A 20,938-nucleotide genomic window follows, 5' to 3' on the forward strand; every position below is an offset into this window, starting at 1 on the left:
GAATAAGATATGTGGCAAATAAAAGTTTATGATACTTGCGTGTTTTGTTCAGCAAGATAATCTGTATAGATGAGCACCAGGTTGATATGGGTTAGGTTTTTTAAAGGCTTAATGCAACCGCCAGAAGTAAAAAGCTAACATTAGGCTATAACTACAGTACGGTCGCACGACTTCAGTGTCACCACCACAAAGAGGCTGTGCTGTGTTTGGTGTGACGCTAGTCTGTAGTCTTATTTAGTCAGTTTTTAGCAACTTCCTTTTTCTAAGAAGCATAAAGGCTTTAAAATTCATGAGTGGGGTATTTACTGACTGACGTATTTTATGTCGTAGAACAAAGCATGGAAGTCTCTTAAGCTTGTGTTAACCACAGACCTTGTTTCAGGCATCTAACCAAAAACCCATTTAAATACTTCACGCAGAGGGAACCAGGAGTGCTAAAATGTTAACTAATTTCCGGGTTTTAGGACTCATACCTGGAGTATTCTACAAGGGGCTGTCTTGAGAGATGTTACCTTCTTGAGGGAAGGTAACATCTACACAGATTGGGTACTAATTCATTTAATTTATTGAGAAACTTCCTTTTCGTAATGTTTTGTAATCTCGTACACAGGTTTTTTTTCCTTTTTCTTTTTCACTTTTTTTGGTAAATATTCTGTTTGCACCCTTAGACAATGAATCACACTATCCAAATATTTCTTTCAACTACACCTGTGTTTTTCCAATTTTTGAGACATTTGAAAAGAACCCTGCAGTGATGTCTTTGCAGAGATCATGACCTGGTTACTGAAGATAATCCACAGACCTTGTGCGCAGGAAATTTTTTCTTGTTATCGAACTACCCCTACGAACTGTATCACTGTGCAGAAGGAAGCATGCATCTACAGCTAACTCCCCTAGCACCAGTGAGCTAGCTAACGTTACAGCTCAGCTAAGGAGGACACCATTAATGTCTACATCTCGCGCTGCCACGAGGGCCAGCCTCTCGTCCATGAGTAGATTCAAGCTTCCTTCAAAGTGATGATCTGTTGGCAGGTGTAGTTCGGTAGAAAGAAAATAGATCCAACACGAAACTACTAACAACAAGGTCTGTGGATTATCTTGAGAGATTGCTGTTGAGTTTTTCAATTTTTTGAGCACCACAAGCTGAGTGCCATCTAGTTCCATTATATTAGAGAGAAGGCAGACATCTCTACAGCCGATATCTCTAACACTCAGTAACTCACACTGAAACAATCTAGACTGATAAACAGCACTACAGGTAAGAGGAAAAATTAGTATTTTTGATTTGGGGGTGAACTGTCCCTTTAATGCGTTTGCTGTTAATATGTGAAATCCAGAATTGAAGTGGTTAAGGTTAAGAGTTGTTATTTGGTAATATGATAATTGTCATAATTTTAACAGCTCATTGTTTTATAAACAGCCGGAAAAAGTCATTACCTTCTTCCCGGATAATAAGCGCTGTTGGTTTTAATTTTACATTTTCGGGTTCTTGGCTTACTTCAGCCGCTGTGAATTTGTGAGAGAGGGAAAATGACACCTGTGAAATTGGAATAGACGATATGTAAAGTGCCTGCAAAGTGAGCTGTGCTTATTATGAGCACAACACTCTACCCATGAAAATTCCTGAAAAGCTGTAAATATGTAAGAGGTGAGAAGCTCAGGGAGTTATGTGCTGGGTGGGAAACAGACAGGGGTGATGTTTATTATACTAAGAATTGAGGTGACAGGTTACGGTGAGAGGAGATGTGGGGTGCACTTCAGCCGTCATGGGAGCTTCCTGCTTTGTGGCGCAGTGTTTACGTGCTAATCTTGAGTTGCCACGGGGTGCTGACACATTTAAGTGATGAAACTGAGTGATACCCTACATTCACTCCTCTCTTAAAGACAAACCCATTCTCCAAGCGCTTTATGATTTCCACTTATTTGAGCTGTCAATCTACAAACGCTTTCCTTTGAACTATTTTGGAAGCGGCATATTTTAGCGAGATAATTCTGCTCCTTCAAAATCTGTCCCCGCGGTTCTCGTCAGATATTTCACTGGAGTGTGTTTCTGTTCCCTCAGCCAAGCCTCAGTGGATCCAGGCCATGAAGGACACGGCCCTGGCCATAGAGGAGAGACTATACTGGGAGTGCCGAGCCAATGGCAAGCCCAAACCCTCCTACACGTGGCTGAAGAACGGCCAACAGCTACTCTCAGAGGTAAATTACTGCCTGTCTTCTGCCACCTACCAATGTTTCATTTTAAAGACTTAATCCTCAGCTCCAGCTCATCCTTTCATTTTAGAGAGCCTGGCGTCAAACACACGGCTGTTTTTCCAAGTGTAATTCAGAGTGAGATGAGAGGAGAGTGTAAACATCTTGCTGAGGTGTGCCAGTGATGAGACATGGATGTAACTGTCTCTTATTCTCCTCTACCTTGGCAGATTACACAGTCTTAGAGAGTGGATCAGTGTAGTCCCTGGGAGATTGCTCCATTTCATCTGAATGGAGTCAGTGGTTGTTTTTCATTATTCATGGTGCATGTTTAAGCTCCTCCACATTTAGGGACAATGGGAGTAATCTGCTGTGAAATATACTGTATATAGCAGCACACCTTACCCCAGACCACCAGGGAAATGTCTGCAGATGCATAGCTGTAAACTTGACTTGAGTTTAACATGTTGCTGTTGCTTTATTTTCTTAGCAGCATTTGATAATGCTCAGGGCGAGACATTTGATTTTTATTTTTAAAAAGACCTTTTGTTAAATGTCACTATATAATTTGATTTCAAGAATACATTTACTCTTGCAAGATTTAGAATATGATTAGCATTTTTACCATGAAAATGGTATTATCTAGTGTTCTTGATTTCCATTTCGGATATAAAGGCTTATGAAAATCATACTGCTGTGTAAATGGATATTCTTAGATTCAAAGAGAGAGCTTAAAGGTATGTTATGTAACATATACTCATAAAAATGTCTAAAAATGTCATAGCCTATTTTTTTGAGTTGTATACATTATTCCAACTATTCAAAACAATGTTTAAACCCAGAGAAACCTGTAATTTTATTCAAGGTAATGAAGCATTTCATTTTGTCCTTTGTTAATAAGTGTGTCCATCCACCTCTCATTATATGCATTTTTAATTTGCGCATTAAATCTTTTACACTTGGGGTGGGTGGAAAAACTGGTGTATCAATAAAAGTAAAATGCAAGTAAATGCAGTTGAAACAGAATCAGCAAAATAATGACGACGCACAGTCATGAAGTCACTGCAAGCTCTCTCTGTCGTCTCCAGGTGGCTTTTAACACGCACACAGCGCTGTTACCAGAGCTCTTCCAAGAGCACTTAGCTGTAATATTATTTATTCAAAACTCCCTATTTCCATTGTTCAGTGTGCTCTTAGTTATTAAACACTATACATTATCTTCCTCTGTAGTAGTATAATGGCACTTGACTGGGGAATTAGCGCCATCTACTGCTTATCTCGAGAAACCAATCACTATTCGTATAACAGTAGTGGATAGAAATGTACAAACATTAGTATTTTTGGCTGGCTAGTAGCTCAGTGGGTAGAGTGGGCAAGCCCATGAACAAAGGCAATGTCCTTGCTGCAGCAACAGTGGGTTCCATTCCAGCCTGCGGCCCTTTGCTGCATGCAATACCCTCTCCCTCCTTCACACTAACTACTGTCCTATGAATTAAAAGCAAAAAGCCCCAAAAAAATAAGCATTTTCTTTTGCTCATTTTCTATAAATTCAGTTACAGTCTGCTACATTTGGATGGAAACCCAACTAATGACCTTATATAGACTTTATAGAGCAGTGGTTTCCAACTGGTCCAGCCACGGGGTCCAGATTTCTCCCTAGTCCTTAGGTCAAGGTCCACACAGTTTAATATATTCAGCGTCATACTTGGGTTTGGCCATGTCGTCAAGTTGGTTTGCTGTCAAGTAGCTGTCTGTTATCACTCAATCTACAAAAGTGTTTTTCACAAACTAGAGAAAGCAAGAGCAGAGCAAGGAGGGGCTGTGTCCCTATCCAGCTAGCTAGCTTGCTCAGTAAGCTTCAGCTTCTCTTATAGGTTGTCCCACCAGTGGTCCAATAAACTAGCTAGCTGGATAGCGCACCCATAGTTTTATAATAATACCTAGATACAGTATGAGGAGGTGGTGTCTTTTTATTCCAGTGGATTTGGTTGCGTGGCGCATATGCCAAAAAAATTTTTTAGCTTCCGGGTTTACTTCTGCGGTATACAGCCCACTGAATATGCACAGTGGTGTTCCTCCTGCTGGCCCACCCACGTAAAAAAAAACATAAAAGAAAGAGTCATAATTGACCTTGTGTGCAGTTCGAGGTGTCCCGTCATCAGTTTTGCAGACATCTCTTTGACAATGGTGGTCTCTGGGGAAAATACGTTTTTGGGCCGTAGGGGAATTTTTCACTGCAGAACCGCCAGTGGCCACTGGGAAAAATTGGCTGCAAAGCTGAGCAGCTGGCTGAATTAAAATTGTTACAGGGCACTAACTGAAGATACTTGTCTCCCCTCTGGTGAGCTAGAAACACTGTAAACATGCTCTTAGAGAATTGTTTTGACCAAAGATAACAGTGCTGGTCTTCCACACTAGAAATAAGCCATAAAAGGTATGCTACGGTAGCCGTACGGGTAGTTTACTCATTAAATGCTAATGGTAACTTACTAAGTTAATGTTACATTAGCTAACGTTTCTTGCGGCTATTTTATGAGAGTTAAGTGAAATAGTAATTAAGTTAAAACTAATACATTGCCTCGTCCGTGAACATGATTTCTGCCTGAGTCACGTCGGATAGATTTTCACTGGGAATGGAGACAACAACTCCCATGATTCAACGCTGTTTCACAACGCCATCAAAGTCAGTTGATCTGACAAATAGAGTGGTGCAGGAATGAGTCCTAAAACCCGACAATGAGTTAGTATTTTCCCGCTCCCGGTTCCCTTGTCTTGAAGTCAGTAGGTTTTTGGTTAGATGTCTGAAATAAGGTCTGTGGTTAACACAAGCTTAAGAGACTTATCCGTTTTACTCTGTGACATAAAATGCATCAGTAAATACCTTACTCGGAAATTCTGAAGCTTTTATGTGTCTTGAAAAAGGCGGTTGCTAACAAGTGGCTAAGTAAGAGTACAGAATGTCATCACGCTAAACACAGCTTTACAGCCTCATTGTGGTAGCAACGTTTAAGTTATGCAACAGTGGTGTAGTTTGTTTATAGGCTAATGTTAGCTTTTTACTTCAGGCGATTGCATTTACATTTCAAAATCATAAAAGTGGTGGTTATTTGTGAAGATGATCTTGCCTAACAAAACATGTATCATTAACCTGTTTGCCACAGAGCTAATTTCCCTGCAGTAATCCAAAATCCAATGGAAATATCCCATAGGCTTTTTGACGATTGAACCAGGGCAATGTTAACTTCCACATCGGCCTGCAAAAAACATCATCCCTGCAGCACTCGATCTACCTGCCCAGAGTGGCCTGCCAGCAGCAATAGATCAATCAGAATGTGGTTGAAAGTATCAGCATGTTCTCCGAATATTTTTCTTTCACCTCTTAAGCACACTGTGAATGCACACATCATGTTGGTAGGTCACTGTGAGCGGCAGCTCTGTTTGTCAGAACACCCGTCCTTTGTTACTGTTTTGACTGAGAGACCCCCACCGGCCAAAATTACACATTGTGTGTTAATACACACAGCCAAAAAAGAAACAATATAAGACTGGACTGTGATGCATTTGGTTTCATGGACAGAGTTATGTAAGTCAATGATGTAAATCAATCATTAAAATGCTTTCCATGCTAGGTTTTCCCTACAGGATATTATATTATATTATAGACTGGTTTACATAATAGTGAGAACATGAATAGTGAAAAACACAATTGTGGTTTGTGCTCTGACCGATTCATTCACTGCAACATAATCCCGATTTGATCTATGCCCATTGACAATGCCTCTAACCCATTCCAGTGATTCCAGTGCTTATTGAGCTTTGCCAGAGTGCGCTGACCAAAGCAAAAGCCACCTTTAAGTCTTAAGCAATAATTGCTTTCTTTCATCCCTTTCTTCACAGGACAGAATCCATGTGGAGGACGGAGTGCTGTCAGTGTCGGTGCTGACACTATCTGACGCTGGCATGTACCAGTGTGTGGCTGAGAATAAACACGGCGTCATATATTTTGCTGCCGAACTAATGGTTTTAGGTAGGATGGCATTTATATCCTCCAATCATTTTTGGCAAAGAATCTTAAAGGTCATCTTACTGTCATTCTTAAAGGTTGTCTGGATTAGCGGATAATGGGGTCAGCGAGAAGGGTTTTGTGGGGGCAAACACATTTAAAAAATATTTTCCCCTTCATGATATCCTGATTTACTTTGATGTGAAGGTGAGGATGGGGCGATAGATACAGAATTCCCAGTTGAGCATGATCTTTTACAGTAAAACCAATTAAAAGTTAAACATTTTTGGGCCAGATAGGTTTTCCACATAAATCGAATTTTTACGAAGGAAATGGAATAAAAATCACCAGTAGTGATTCGATTTTATATATTTTTTTCCCCCAACATCAAAAATGTTTCAAATGTCTGTCTCCATTACTTGATGATTTCCGCAGATCAAACTGTAGCATGCTTCAAATGCCCTGAGAGATTTGCCGCAGTCTTGTACTAAAGTCAGTTTACTGTTTCCCATCAGCCTCTCCTCCAGACTTCACAGGAAACGTCCTCAGAGCTTTGCTCAAAGCCAAGGCAGGAACTACAGTGACTTTAGAGTGTAAACCCCAGGCCTATCCCATCGCCAGCATTTTATGGAAGAAAGGAAACCTGCCTATCCACACCAATGACAGGTAATGACTGAACTGAAAGTTTCTGTTTGTGTTCTGAAACCACTTTTATGATGGTGCAGCAAAAGACCGATTGCAGTTCAAAGTCGGGGTAGAACAGTACAAACATAAACAATTCAGTATTTTTTTCTGTTTAGATATCAAAGCCAATGCATTATTCATCCCACCTGTGTTCTAGCTGAGCCTTGTTTGGTCTAATTGATCAATATTCGATGCACAAACTGTCTGTGATGATGTAGAACACTGACATGTAGACAAATCCAGAACCAGAGTTTATCTAACCATGATTTTTTTTTTTTTGCTGTTGTTCTCGGAAGTTGGATTGCAAACTGCTGTCTCTGTTTGTACACTCCTATAGGATCACACTTTCCCCAGATGGAACATTGAGGCTTGCCAATGTGAGCAAATCTGATGCAGGCAGCTATACGTGCTTTGCTAGGAATAGATTTGGCATGTCAAGTACAACTGGAAGGCTCCTTGTTACGGGTAAGCTCCGCTGTGAAATAGCATAATGTTTGTGCATCCCACTTAGTAAGCAGAATTTATTGCTCAGTATGGATTAACGCAGCTACTGTACCACGAGGACTTGAGTCAATAACTGGTGGGTAGAACACATAAACAAACTTTAGGTTTTGCTCTGAGGAGCTTGTCAAAACTTTGGGAAGTTTTTTACCCTTGAGGGACTTTGTATAATTAAGTAAGAGCATAAATGTTTTTAGATTCATTTTAAAGGTCATTTTTACATGTTTATTTATTTCCTTGAGGGGGTGTAACGGTTACCCAAATTCAACTCTCAACTGCAACTTAAAAAAACAAAGAAAAAAACTCTTGTCTTTCAGTTTAATTCTATTGAGTTGTTTTGTGCGGCTGCATTCTGCAGCGGCTGCAATAATGCACTTGGAAGGTGTTTGAGAAAATACTCGATCATTGTTGGCCTCAAAGCAGTTGAAACAACCAATTTACTGCAACAAATGAAAGTGCCCTGAGTGGAGGCAATGAAAGCGTTAGTGAGGAGGTGTTACAGATGCTGTTATTGTCGAGCGCGTGTTTCCAGCAGAGTGATAGTTGAGTGTTCTCTTATTGGTTTTATTAATGTGCTGAACACTATTGTCTGCCGCCGTAACTGCCAAGGCCGCTTATTTTTTTTTTTTAAATAGCTGGGGTATTTTTCAAGGCCGTAATGCAGTCAGCGACACAGAGCCACGACCCAGACATTGATTATTACTAGCTTAAGCACTGAGGGGACACTTTTTACATGTGATTTTCTTCTCCCTCGACAGTCTATAAGGTAAGATGTAAGGGTGCAAATCCCCTTCCTTTGTGCTGCACCTTCTTTATTTGATTCTAACAGATTCATTATCTTGACTTTTGAAGCACGGCAGACTTAGCCAAATGATTGCTATTGTAGACTTTGAAGCAGCGCCCTTCATTTTTGTTCTGGATGCACAGAGCAGCCCATTACATGACGTTTTATCTGATCCACAGTGTATTGTAATTGCTATCAGGATTTCAGAAGATTATTCTAGCTGTGTCAGCCTGGAGTATTAGGCCATTTTAGTAGTGGCAGGCTGCGTGTTATCACATTATTCGACGAAGACTTTCATGAGACCTTCCTTTATATAGATAATAATATGTGGCTTAGTGTATTTCAGAGCATGTTCATGTAAGTGTTGTCTCACTATTGGACCTCTATTTCAGGAAACCACCAATACACTGCTCATCTCTTTTCATCTGGCACTGACATGTCTCATGTTCTGCGTGAGATTGGCAGCCGCCCTGTCAGAAATGACTCCCTCTCACAGTGTTTTTTTTTTTTTTCTGAGGCAGATCCAACCAGAATCACCCAGGGGCCGGTGGACATGGAGATCATTGTGGGCGAGAGCATCGTGTTACCCTGTCAGGTCGCCAGTGACCCCGTCCTTGACGTTTCTTTCTCCTGGGCTTTCAACGGACAGCTCATCGCCAAGGGAGACGGTCACTTTGAGCTAGTGGGTGGGGTGAGTGACCCACAGTCATACTTCTTCAGAACGTGCGAATGGGCAGTTGGCACCTCTTCGCATCTTGCTTCACTTCATCGCTGCCATTAGTTAAAAGAGACAGCTTGTGGTTTGACATCATGGTATTTCTTGGAGAGATTTACTGTGGCTAGTTTTTTGCTGCAATGGGTGTGATAGCATCCGTTTTGCAATTCTGAAAGTCTCCTTGGAGGCACAATAAGCTATGGGAATGTGAAAATCTCTGGGAGGAAGCACTATTAGATCACTCGGCCCCTTAAAGCTTCCAATTGTACTTTTGTGAATGGAAACATGGCCATGCTATGTCAAAATACACTTCCTACATAAAACCCATCGTGTAGGTAATGCGTTAGTTGCTCACCCATTGTGACAGGTTGTCATCTTTTTGAGTACACTTCTCCTACTCGAGCTCAGCCTTCTGAAGTAATCTATTTTTTAAGTCTTTGGCTGGTCTTGAATTCCTTTTCAAATCCTACTTTGACATAGACTGCTGCACAGCTCCTCATAACAGAAAGGGGATACACATCATTAGAGGTGTCTTGGCAGAGCCCCAAATGACAAAACACTTTCAGAACGCCCTCACACCCTCTGAGATTAACTATTCTTCCTATGTGTGTTTGACTGACAATGTTCTTATCTGAAAAGAGACTTCCCCAGAAATGCTAGAATGTCCCCAGTCCAAAGAGATTATCAACTTAACTTTGCTGCTTCAAGGAATTTAATTTCCATAATTAAACCACGTTGGCTCTACTGCCACATTTCCCTGCCAATACCAAGAGAACGATTTCACCACTAATTTACCATTTGCTGCTTACGGGTGTCCTCTCAGATGAGAATCTAGATTGCCTTTTTTCTTCTCTCTCCAATCGAGCAAAAACCCACTGAACTCAATAGTAATAGCTTATTTGTGTAGTTGCTCGCAACAGGTCTTGAAGGTCATGGTGACGACCTCTGCGGAAAGCAAGGCAAATAGCCGAGGTCTTGTCTGACACAAAAATTCCATTTGCTGCATACGATTTGCGTGAATTTTGGCCTTGATCCTTTTCATCCAAGCTCATTTTGGACAGAAGTATGCGTTTATGCTTTTTCTGTCACATTCAGAAATGTTTCATTATGTTTGGCGTCATGGCTTTGACTTCAAAGAACTGTCTAGATGTTGGTGTTAAATATCTTTTAAAAACAGGCCTCTGCAAAGTCTTAGCCGAATAACTGCAGGATCTGCTAACGTTTTTTGGCACAGCTATTTACTGCACCTTATATATGCTTCACTAGATTCTTTAATAAGCTGTCAAAGGGTCTGTTATCTTTCATGCTACATAAAGCTTTCTTTCCTCCTTGGTAGAGAACAGCAGGAGATCTGATGATCAGGAACATTCAGCTTTACCACGCTGGCAAATATATCTGTGTGGTGGACACGGACGTGGAGAGCCTGTCAGCCGTGGCTGTATTGATCGTCAAAGGTAAGAAAACCTCCTCTCTGCTCTGCAGTCACTAATTAAAACAGGGCTTACAGCCAGGATTGTTTTTGGGTTCCTCTTTTTAGAAAGGGGGATTTTAAAATTCTAGACTTAACAGAAAGTTGTAGATGGGAAATGGACTGCACTCATATAGTGATTTTCTACCTTAACGGACAAAAGGCTTTACAATTTGACTTTCATTCACCCATTCACACACACACTCACACGCTGATGGCGGCGGGGCTGCCATGCAAGTCACTGGCCTGTCCTTGGGGAGCAACTTGGAGTTCAGTGTCTCGCTCAAGGACACTTGGGCATGTAATAGCTGTAAAGTGGTTGATAGATGCAGCCACAATAAACAGATGCCTGCGCTGTGTAAGAGTTACCAAAGCTGTGTAGGAAAAAATAAAGGGAATGTATTTTTTGGGAGGGATTATATGAATATTCTTTAGTGAGAATATAAAGAATGCTCGACTGTCAGGGCGTATAATGTTCACATAGGCTTTTAAGCTCAAATGGGTTTTGTCTCAGCTGGTGATTGCAGTGCGACCAAAATGCCCATTTCCTCATGAAAATGATTCTGGATGTCATCAGAGAGTCCACAGTTTTTATGTCCTGCTTTTTTCTGGTAGCAGTCGCTTGATTACATCAAATAGAGGAGGCTTTGTGCTTCTTTGAGATTGCGTTTAGGGATGTCTTTGGAAGGAGAGAACTTGACAAAACTGTGAAAATGTTCCCTCTCTCTCTTTTTAATGACCAATTTTCAATATTGTTGCAATGTACTTGACAGTGGAATGTTTAGATGCCTGTCTGTGCTCACTCATGCAGTATGTATAGCTCCAGAGAGACACGATTGTCAAGAGCTACATCGGGCAGAACAAAATAGAACAACTTTTGTTATGTGTTTCGGGGAGAGGCAGATTTGTGCTGCGTGTAGACGAGTGAGAGGAGAGACGTTCCTGGCTTTGATCGATACGTCAAATAGCCCGGCGAATTGACATTACGCAAATATGTTAAATGTCAAATGAGGTTAGGGATGATATCGGTGTCAAGATTTGAAATGGTTGGATCCATATCTTTATCTTGTAAGGATACCCACCAGTGATTTAGCTTGGCATGTTAAAGATCTTCTGGGTAAATGGCATTAATAAGCACTCCTTTCCAATTGGCTGAGGACTAAGTGGAAATGGGGCTGTTTCTCAAGCAGAAGCAATATCAAGGCCATGGAAATGGATTGGCCTAGTATTGACTGGAGAGAAACTTGTCTGTGATTCAGATTGTGCATTATTTACACTTCCTGCTCACGGCAGCTGTCATGGATGTCTCATTGCTTGGATCGAATGACTCCAAATGTTGGGCGACAAAGCATGAAGCTGGAAAGAAAACCAGTCATGGAGGGCAAAGAATGGCTTTGCTTGATCACAACTGCAGAGCTATAACAAACTGACAGTGGTCACATGTCCAGTGGCCAGACATTATCCTGTTTGGAAATCTCCTCTATCTTTATACTTAGATAGGGCTGGGCAATATATTGATATTGTGATAATGGACTAGATATCGTCTTAGATTTTGGCTGTCTTAATATCGTATGTCTTTATGTCCACATCACTGATGATTATGTATTAAAAATCAAATTGTGTAAATATCATCACAATCTTGATATTGAGGTATTGGGTTAAAAATATACTGATAATTGATTTTCTCCATATCCTCTGGCCCTCTTCAGGTACTTTTGGATACATGTACAATGGACAATAACCAGCAGTGCAAGAAATACTGCTTAAAAAAGTATCAATACAACAATGTGAAAGATTCTCAATTAAGAGTAAAAGTTCTGCATACAATGTCCTACCTAAGTAAATGCAGATAAGTACTATTAGCAAAATATATATTATGTCAGCTCCAGCCCACCCTCCCCCCAATAGGATAAGCAGTTATGGTTAATGAATGAATGGATAAATGTATTTAAAGTATCAAAAGGGGGGGAGGGGTCAGTCTCTCACTTCTGGCTCCAAAAAAACCAAGATGGCAAAGGTTGAAATGCTGAGGCTTCAAAACGAGAGTCCACAAGCCAATGTGTGACGTCCCAGTAGCTACGTCCATTATTTTCAGTTGTTTTTTATTGTAGGTGGTGAGATGTAGGGAGTTTTATTTACTTTATCAAATTTTTGTCCAGTCGTTCCCTAAAGTAGTTCGGACCACTCTAATGGGTCCCAAGATAAATCTGCGGGGTTGTGAAATTCTAATTGGGGTGGAAAAGAAGAAAAAATTGAAGTTCTGCAACATAAATTGTTGTGATGTTTTAATTTATTTTTCTCTTTTTTGTGAAATATTGGATAAATTGACTTCTTTGGGCTCAAACAGTAATTTAAATAAAACCACCTGAAGGGAAGTCACTGTTTGGTGGAACTGCTAAAAACTCATGGGCATCTGAAACATGTAGGTATTTCACAATGTATTTTATTGTATTTTATTTCTCTTTTTTAATTAACAGAGCCTTATGTGATATTCAAAGAGTATCTATAATTTAGAGGTTGTCTCCACACGGCTCTCAACATGGAGGTGGCTAAGCTGGCAGCTAGCAGTTAGTGATGCTAACACCTAGAACAGCACTAACAACCAGAGATGGGCAAAAATACATCAAAATGTATTGCACTAACAACCAGAGATGGGCAAAAATACATCAAAATGTATTTTGATACAAAATACAAAATACTGGTGCCAGAAAATGTATCAAAATAAAATACATGTATTCTTTTTAGCAGCGACCCGCAGCTCTATAGGTCACTCTGTCAATCGGCTGGTTGGTCAGTTGGTCAGTCGATCCACAAAGCCCAAAAATGCTCAAAATTTGCCTACTGCAACTAGAGACCATGAGTAACTATACCAGAAAGAGTGCCCACAATTCGTCCATAGATGACGCTATACTAACCGATTCAAATCTTTTTGTGAATAACTGAAAAAGTCCTTGACCAAAAATGCTCAAAATTTACATGCTGCAATTAGAGACCACAAGTAACTATGCCAGAAAGAACAACTATGATTCATCCATTAATGGCATGCATAAGCATCACTAGCTTGATATTATAACTATCAACACCATGTATTTATACAATAGGCTACATAGCCAGACCCAGCAGCAAGGTAGTCTACTGGTAGTGTGGGTCCATCCACATGAGCAGCATGTCTGGCAAGTCTAGTCTAGCTGTGCTGTGAACTGTCCACCAACGGTCTAGCTAAACAGCAGCAAGATACTGTAGCTACTATAGCTAGTTCACTTGTTTGCTGTCTAACTTGGAGCCTTTGGAGCCCTGTGTTCAACTTTTTTCAAAACTTGGAGCCTTTGGAGCCCTGTGTTCAACTTTTTTCAAATGAAAAAGAGAAAAAAAAAAGCTAGGGACATGGAAGCTACCCTAAAATATTATTTATTGATTCAGATTTAGATTCAGACAACTTTATTGATCCCACGTGAGGCAATTCATTTGTAGCATACTCATCCCAAGCATCAACCACAACAACATACAATTTCCTATGTTATGCACAGTCCAGTAAAACAAACCACTAGATCGGTGAAGGGCACATTGAATGGCCCAAGTTTAAAAAAAAAAAAACATATAGATAAAAATATTTTAAAAAAAAGAAGTAAAAAATATTGTTAAATCCAATATTATAAGAATGTGTAGCCTGTTATTTTTGTTTTTTGATTCGTGGAGAAAGTATTTTGAGTATTTTAAATACAAAATTACTCCACTCAAAAGTATTTTGTTATAAATTACATTTGCTTTTTATCGGCCTTATCAAATACAAATTACAAAATATTCAAATGTAATTGAAATACGTATTTAAAATACAAGTTATATAAATACTGCCCATCCCTGCTAACAACTGCAACAGTGTTGACAGAGCTAGCGGTGATAACCGGGGGTTGGCATCAGTGGTAACCTCTGTATGAGGGCAGTGCAGAGCGGCAGTAATAAGCTTGCCAGTAGGATACACACACAGGGACTCAGATACACTTACAAAGAAATACCACAACAAAGAACAGAAAAGCTCCAAGTATAGCTCACATCACTCCACACTATCTATTCATAGCAAATCGTGGTTTGCTGCTACATTAATGCTCTGAATAGTGTATAGAGCTCCTTTAAGTCTTAGATTTTAAATGAGAAACAGTAAATAAACCTTAACACTCTAAATGTAGTGGAGTACAATATTTCCCTCTTAAATGAAGTGGAATAGAAGTAAAAGTAGGATAAAATATTAATACACAAGTAAAGAACAAATATCTCCTAACTGTGCTTAAATACAGTACTTTGCACCGCTGACAGTAACACATCTCTTCACAGAAAGTGCTCCTTGAATAATCGAACACAACAAGCTGTTTTCATGGGAGCTACTTTCCACCAGAAAAACTGTGCTGTGTTGTGTGTATTATCCAAAGCAATGGGGGCACTGAATCTGGAAAGAGATGTTGCTGTTGATTTTTTAAAATGTTATTTTTCAAAGCTTGGAGCACCACAAAAAAAAATCCATTTAACCTCATTCATTTTGGGGTGGAGGCAGACATCTCAGAGATGGATAGCCCAAATCCTTGACAAATAAAACTATCCACATGGCTTTATATACCGCGAGAGGTACGTGAGAAGACACTCAGACAGGCTTCCCTCGGTGGCTGCATTTACATGTGCTCAAAAAAATGCAAATTTAATGTTAAGACAACAATGTGAATAATGCAGGACTCATTTAGCTGTGATAATGATCTTGTCAGTGTGATTGTGCTTTAAGATGGAGCGAGCGTGACTACAGCAACATATATGAGCTTTTGTCATCATGATGTTAATTATTGGCGCTATTGGCAGTTGTGTAACATTAGTTAGCTCGGTAAATTTGCAGGGTGCTATTTCCGATCCTGTCTCGCTCCACTCCTCTCGCAGCGCTGAAGGTCAATGATGATCGCTCCTGACACAAAGACTCTTGAGTGATCATCCGGGTTCTTGTTTTCCACGATGGCAATGGAAAATGTTTTAGATGCCACTCCACGGTGCCTCACAAACACTCCACCGGGTGGCAGTGGTTATGGAGAAGGTCATGTTATACAGATAACATCACGGTCATTAGCATTCAAACCACTTTGGTGAGCACTCGGGCTTGTTTGACAGTTTCATCATCATCACCCTGGAAGACACCCACCATATGACAGTCAGTGCAGCACAATGTGTTTTATCATTATTATACCATCACTTTTATAACGTACTATTATTTAGATTCACTTCTGACTTATGTGACGGCATATATTACAAATTATTGAAGTATTCAGCTCAAATCAAAGAAATATCACTGTGTCTGTAAGTAGTCATAATCCAGCCAGATATTAATTTGCCCTGTGCCAGGTTCACAACAAAAGCCCAGACAGTCTGCCCATATTAATAACAGATTATTTGAACACCCTCAAGACACTGACAGCACCCTCTTGCCTCAGCCAATGAAATATAATTAAGAGGATAAGGAATTGATCCTTGATTGTGTGCTCCATTAATATGTATTACTGAGGCCAGTGTATTAAGGTTTTTTTTTAATCAGGAGCTGCTAATGAGTTTTACAGAGATCAATATCTTTAAAGCCAAGGCTTTAAGGCCAAATGTATGTGGGCAGCACGTTCAAGGCTTCTGTAAACAAAACAAAAAAACGTTCTTCAGCAATTACTTGTTTAGCATACACGCATTGAAACATGTAACACGTACATGCTGCATGAACCATTGATTGTGTATGAAATAATCATTTAACGCTTTGATAATTAGAATATTTGGCTTCAGATTAGAAACCACTTTTGAGGCGGTGAGGAGTGTGAGCAGAGCTAGGGGCGTTATTATTCTGCGGTCTGTCTCACAGCTCTCTAGTGGTCTATTATTTCTGATGAGCCGACACGTTCATTAGAACAGGAAACAGTAGATGAGGCTAAAGTAAAACATCACACCGCTTAATTGGTGGGATAATGAAAATAAATGATAAAACTTGGGTTCTTCAGGGCTATGAGGCCCTTTTTCATCTTTTACCTTTTAATTTGACTCCCCGCATCTACTTACGTCTGCTGTTTCATCGATCAATTACCGGGAGGACCATGAAAGGGAAGGATTACAAGTCGGTTGAATATTGGAGGATAAATCTTGAATTAACTTTTAATTCCCTGTGAAGGGCATAACTTCTCCTCAAACTCAAAGCTTTTTAAAGAATGTTTGTCTCTTGCTAATGTTGAATTCAAGATGTAAAGGCGTAGTAATCTCTTGTAGCAGTGTAGTTAAGGTGGAGGTGTTTTTTATGCAAATGTATTTGCCGCTCATGTTTTCCTCGCAGTACGTGTGAGTGCACACATTCACATCCACACATTCTGCAGTCTCGTCTGTGCCTCTGCATGTGCAAGTACCTCACAGTGTCTGTTCCTGTGATTGAGCCAGGCCCCCCTAGCCCTCCAGACTCTGTGACGGTGGAGGAGGTGACAGACAGTACAGCCCAGCTGGCCTGGAGTCCCGGCAGAGACAACGGCAGCCCCATTACCTATTACCTCATCCAGACCAGGACTCCCTTCACTGTGGGCTGGCAGAGGGTTAACACAGGTAGGCAGCACTTAAAGATGAATTCTTATCTTATATCACGTGTGATGTTATTAAGATACTTCACGGATCCCTGCAGGGAGATTCTCTTACTTCTCTTTCCGCTTCAGCTGGGAGGTCAGAGTGTAGGGTCAGCTACAGAGCGAAGGCTCTGGAGATGGGAGGGATACGGAGTCTTACTCGAGAGAACTAGAGGTCATTGTGGCTGCTTTTACATGATCTCGTTTAAACCATTTTAATGACCTTTACACCTGCCTCAGTCTAAACCAAAATCCTTTTCATCTGCTTGAGTAAAGTCGGGTCTGGCTGGATGACATCTAGCTCTTGCTCCGATGGACTCTGAATGCACATATTGCAAGTTGCTGTACGCTAAAGCGCCTGCCAAATGAATGGAATGTAATGAGATTTATATTTTACTTTATCAGTTTATTTGACAGCTGGAACTTTAAGTGAGCCACAGCCTTAAATGTTTCACCTGTTCCAGAGTACATGTCCACCAATAAGTAATGCCCAGTGCTGGGTAGGAACTAGCTACAAAACATATTTAATTGTAATCATTTACAGTTATTGATGAAAAAATACATAATTAAATTACAGTTAATAATCATAATGTTGGAGATTGCAAAGGGGTTACATCCGATATATATTTGTATGCCTCTGTGCCAGCAATAGCTATGGCTGCAGGCTTTTTGTTTTCAGGCTGTCCTTCTGTCCGTCCTTTCACCCCCTTGTCATGAATTTGATACCTCAAGAACGTCTTGAGGGAAAGTCTTGGCGCAAACACTTGGCACAAATGTCCACTTGTACTTAACAATGAACTGATAACAATTTGGTAGTCATAGGTCAAAGGTCAAGGTCACTGTGACCTCATCAGTCTCATTTTTATGATTGCGATATCTCAAGAATGAGGGGATTTTTTTTTTTTTTTCAAATTTGGCACAAACATCCACTTTGAGTCATGGACAAACTGATCAGAATTTGGTTAAAGGTGAAAGGTCAGTGTGACCTTGTGTCCGTCTCATTCTCGTCAACATGATATCTCAAGAAGCCCTTTTGGGAATTTCTCAAATTTGGCACAAACGTCCACTTGGACTCAAGAATGAACTCACCAGAATTTGGTGGTCAAAGGTCAAGATCACTGTAGAAACTATACTATAAATGAAAAAAGTTGCTATGGGGCTGAGCAGGCTCGTAACTGTGACCCGTTCAATAAAATCCATACTGAAGTCCAAAGAGGCGTTTTATTGTAATTTATGAAACAAAAAACTGAGATAACTAAAGCAAAATGAGACGAAACAAAATATTACGTGATGTGATTACGGCCACAGAAAATATCTGTGCCAAAACTCACCCTCTTTGTCTAAAAGCTGCCACGCCAGTGAGTAAAATAATGTGAAGCCAAACACACCCCTGTGCCAATTACTACAGGAAGGGAAAGTGAAGAAAAGAACAGAGTTAAACAACAGAGGTTAGATACATATTGTGGTTCCTACAATCACTGTGACCTCACAAAATTCATTTCTGACCATAACTTGAGAATTTATGTGCTAATTATGACAAAATGTATAATGAGATAAAATGATGAACTTATGACAATTTATATCAAAAAGGTCAAAGGTCAACCTCACTGTGACATCATTATGGTCTGCAAGAACACTTTCCTGGCCATTACTCAGAGCTATAACTCAGGAACAGAAGGGGAGACGTTTGGTCAGATGCTAAATCAATTTTGACTGTCCACCTCTAAATTGTGCTGATTGTATAGATCCTCTGTGCTGCCGGAGGGAAGATGTGTGTGAAACATTTATGTTTCCACAGACATGGATGTAAACTGTAACTGCAGCTTGATGGGTTCGCAGAGACATATAACCGCAAGGCTGTAATTCTTGTTTTCAGTAAAAAAGTTTATAAGTGGAGTATAACTTTCATTCTGTTGTTTTGATCGTTTTGGCCGTGGACGAGTGTCTTCTCTTGGCTCAGCCTGTTTCTGGACATTTTTCAACTTTATGGGCCAGTTTAAAACATATGTTAGCAAAGTAATCAAAAAGGTTGCAAATGTATGAAGTCACTTTACATTGATTAAGTCATTAAAATAGTCTCATTATTTATTACATGTTTTAACAGGATAACTAGTAATCTATAACCTATTTTATTTTAAAAGTAACCCAACACTGTAACACATCGTAGTGAACTACAGTCCTTACTGAACAAACAATACGCAATTAGCTACTAAAGAGCCATATACTTCCCTTAGGAGTTGGTAGAGACTTAACCTTACCTTTGTCCTCTGCATTTCACCCATCTTTAGTATTGAGGAGCAGTGAGTAGCCACATTGTAGCTTCCTCTTTTAAGGTCATACGTATCTGGTAGCATCTCCACACTAGGGGTCTTTACGGGTCAAAAATGACGGACCTGAACCTTAATGGGTCTCAGGAAATTCATTCTGACATCTCATTAAACACAACAGTTTTTAAAAATGTATTTACCTGACTCTCTTTGCAGGTAGATAGATATTTTAGACCTGACCTGGTGCATGTCTAAGAGGAGAGAGATCTGGGTGATTAAAAGTGCTACTTAAAATGCCATTCTACTCCCAAAAAACATTTTGTCATGTCAGATAAAACATACTCCACCTTCCTTTCGCTCTCTTAATCCCATCCTAAGTCAGCCTCATCATCACACATATAGTGCATATATGTTTCTCTTGTGATCAGTGCTCATCATGGTTCTTTTTTAGATTCACACATAAAGATAATAGAATGGGACCCAATCCGGACCTGACTGACCATAATAAAACGTGGACTCAAACCTGTGTGCGTCCCAGGTCAGGTCTCTGGGCCCAGGGTCCGATAGACCAGTGAAGACCTCTCCTTCACAGCTGCGTGTCAGTTTAAAAGTTTATCTTAAGGTTTTGCCGCAACGCACAAGAAAGAAGAAAAGATTTTCTAGCTCTGGCAGACCTTTGACAGTCAAGACTCAAAACCAAAGCTGAACTCACACTGATCACAAAACATACTTGTTCATAATTTGTCTTTTTCACTTAATTATCTTGTGATTGTGTGTACTAAAAATCCTCAACTTAAAGTCCCAATTAAACACTGAGTCCCCTTTTGCTACACTAACAAACGCCAGCCTCAATTAGACGCTGGGTCTGCTTATTAAAGAAGCAGTTCCTTTTTGTAGAAGTTCTTTAGATATATTTGTTGAACAAACTGTGAACCTCTCAGTTTGTGAGGATCCTGCACCTTATGATCTGTAGAGCACTTTAATGATATGTGGTGAATAGCTCTATGATATGGAAGAGGTACCCTGTTGTTGATGTTTTGTCGGGTGTTGTTGTTGTCCGTGTAATTATAGTCATTTATTTATCTGACGGTTGCTGTACGGCACACAACAAATTTCTGAAAGGACTAATAAATATCTGTCTATCTATAAAACCTCTTGAAAAGCACCAATTTGCCGGCTACTCGCTTTAGCTACTTAAACTGCCAAGCTGCTTAGACGGCACATACAAAGGGTGTAAATATTTGTCAATATAGAGATGCTACACATCTTTAGCTCGGTTAGATTCTCCATAGTGTATATGTTCAGTTCATTTTACTGAATCCATGAGCACCAAAAAATACTGTGATTCACTCAGATTTTGGCAGGGTAAAGAAGAGAGACGGAAAAAGGTGGTGGATTTCTACCTCTGAAGCACAAGTGTCCATTCCTTGATTATCAGTATTCCTTTAGTCTGTAAGGGTCCACCGATCAAAAGAATCAAAAATGTTTTTCAGAAAAATTAATCCAAGTTGGTATGCTGGGTGCTGTAAAACCAGTGTTATAACACTCTGTCTTTCTCTGCCTCTCAATTCAATTTCCATTCAATTCAATAGGCTTTATTGGCATGACATATGTGTTGCCAAAGCCCAATTACAATTAAGGACATTGAATTCAATTAACTGCAATGGAAAAGAATAGATATTTATATTATTAAAGAAACAATTAACAACATT

The 20,938-nt window shown here is 40.0% G+C and overlaps 1 protein-coding gene across 1 annotated transcript in view; it reads left to right on the forward strand.

Moving 5' to 3' along the window:
- The window catches only part of LOC126403204 (contactin-3-like), a 51,440-nt gene that overhangs the window by 17,243 nt on the left and 13,259 nt on the right, over positions 1–20,938 (forward strand). Inside the window, exons 9-15 of the mRNA XM_050065739.1 lie at positions 2,063–2,199; positions 6,091–6,220; positions 6,712–6,862; positions 7,218–7,345; positions 8,687–8,856; positions 10,217–10,334; positions 16,784–16,942. Of these exons, the coding sequence (XP_049921696.1) occupies positions 2,063–2,199; positions 6,091–6,220; positions 6,712–6,862; positions 7,218–7,345; positions 8,687–8,856; positions 10,217–10,334; positions 16,784–16,942 (993 nt within the window). The remainder of the gene's footprint in view (positions 1–2,062; positions 2,200–6,090; positions 6,221–6,711; positions 6,863–7,217; positions 7,346–8,686; positions 8,857–10,216; positions 10,335–16,783; positions 16,943–20,938) is intronic.

The sequence above is a fragment of the Epinephelus moara genome, chromosome 16, assembly GCF_006386435.1.
Source record: "Epinephelus moara isolate mb chromosome 16, YSFRI_EMoa_1.0, whole genome shotgun sequence".
NCBI lineage: Eukaryota > Metazoa > Chordata > Actinopteri > Perciformes > Serranidae > Epinephelus > Epinephelus moara.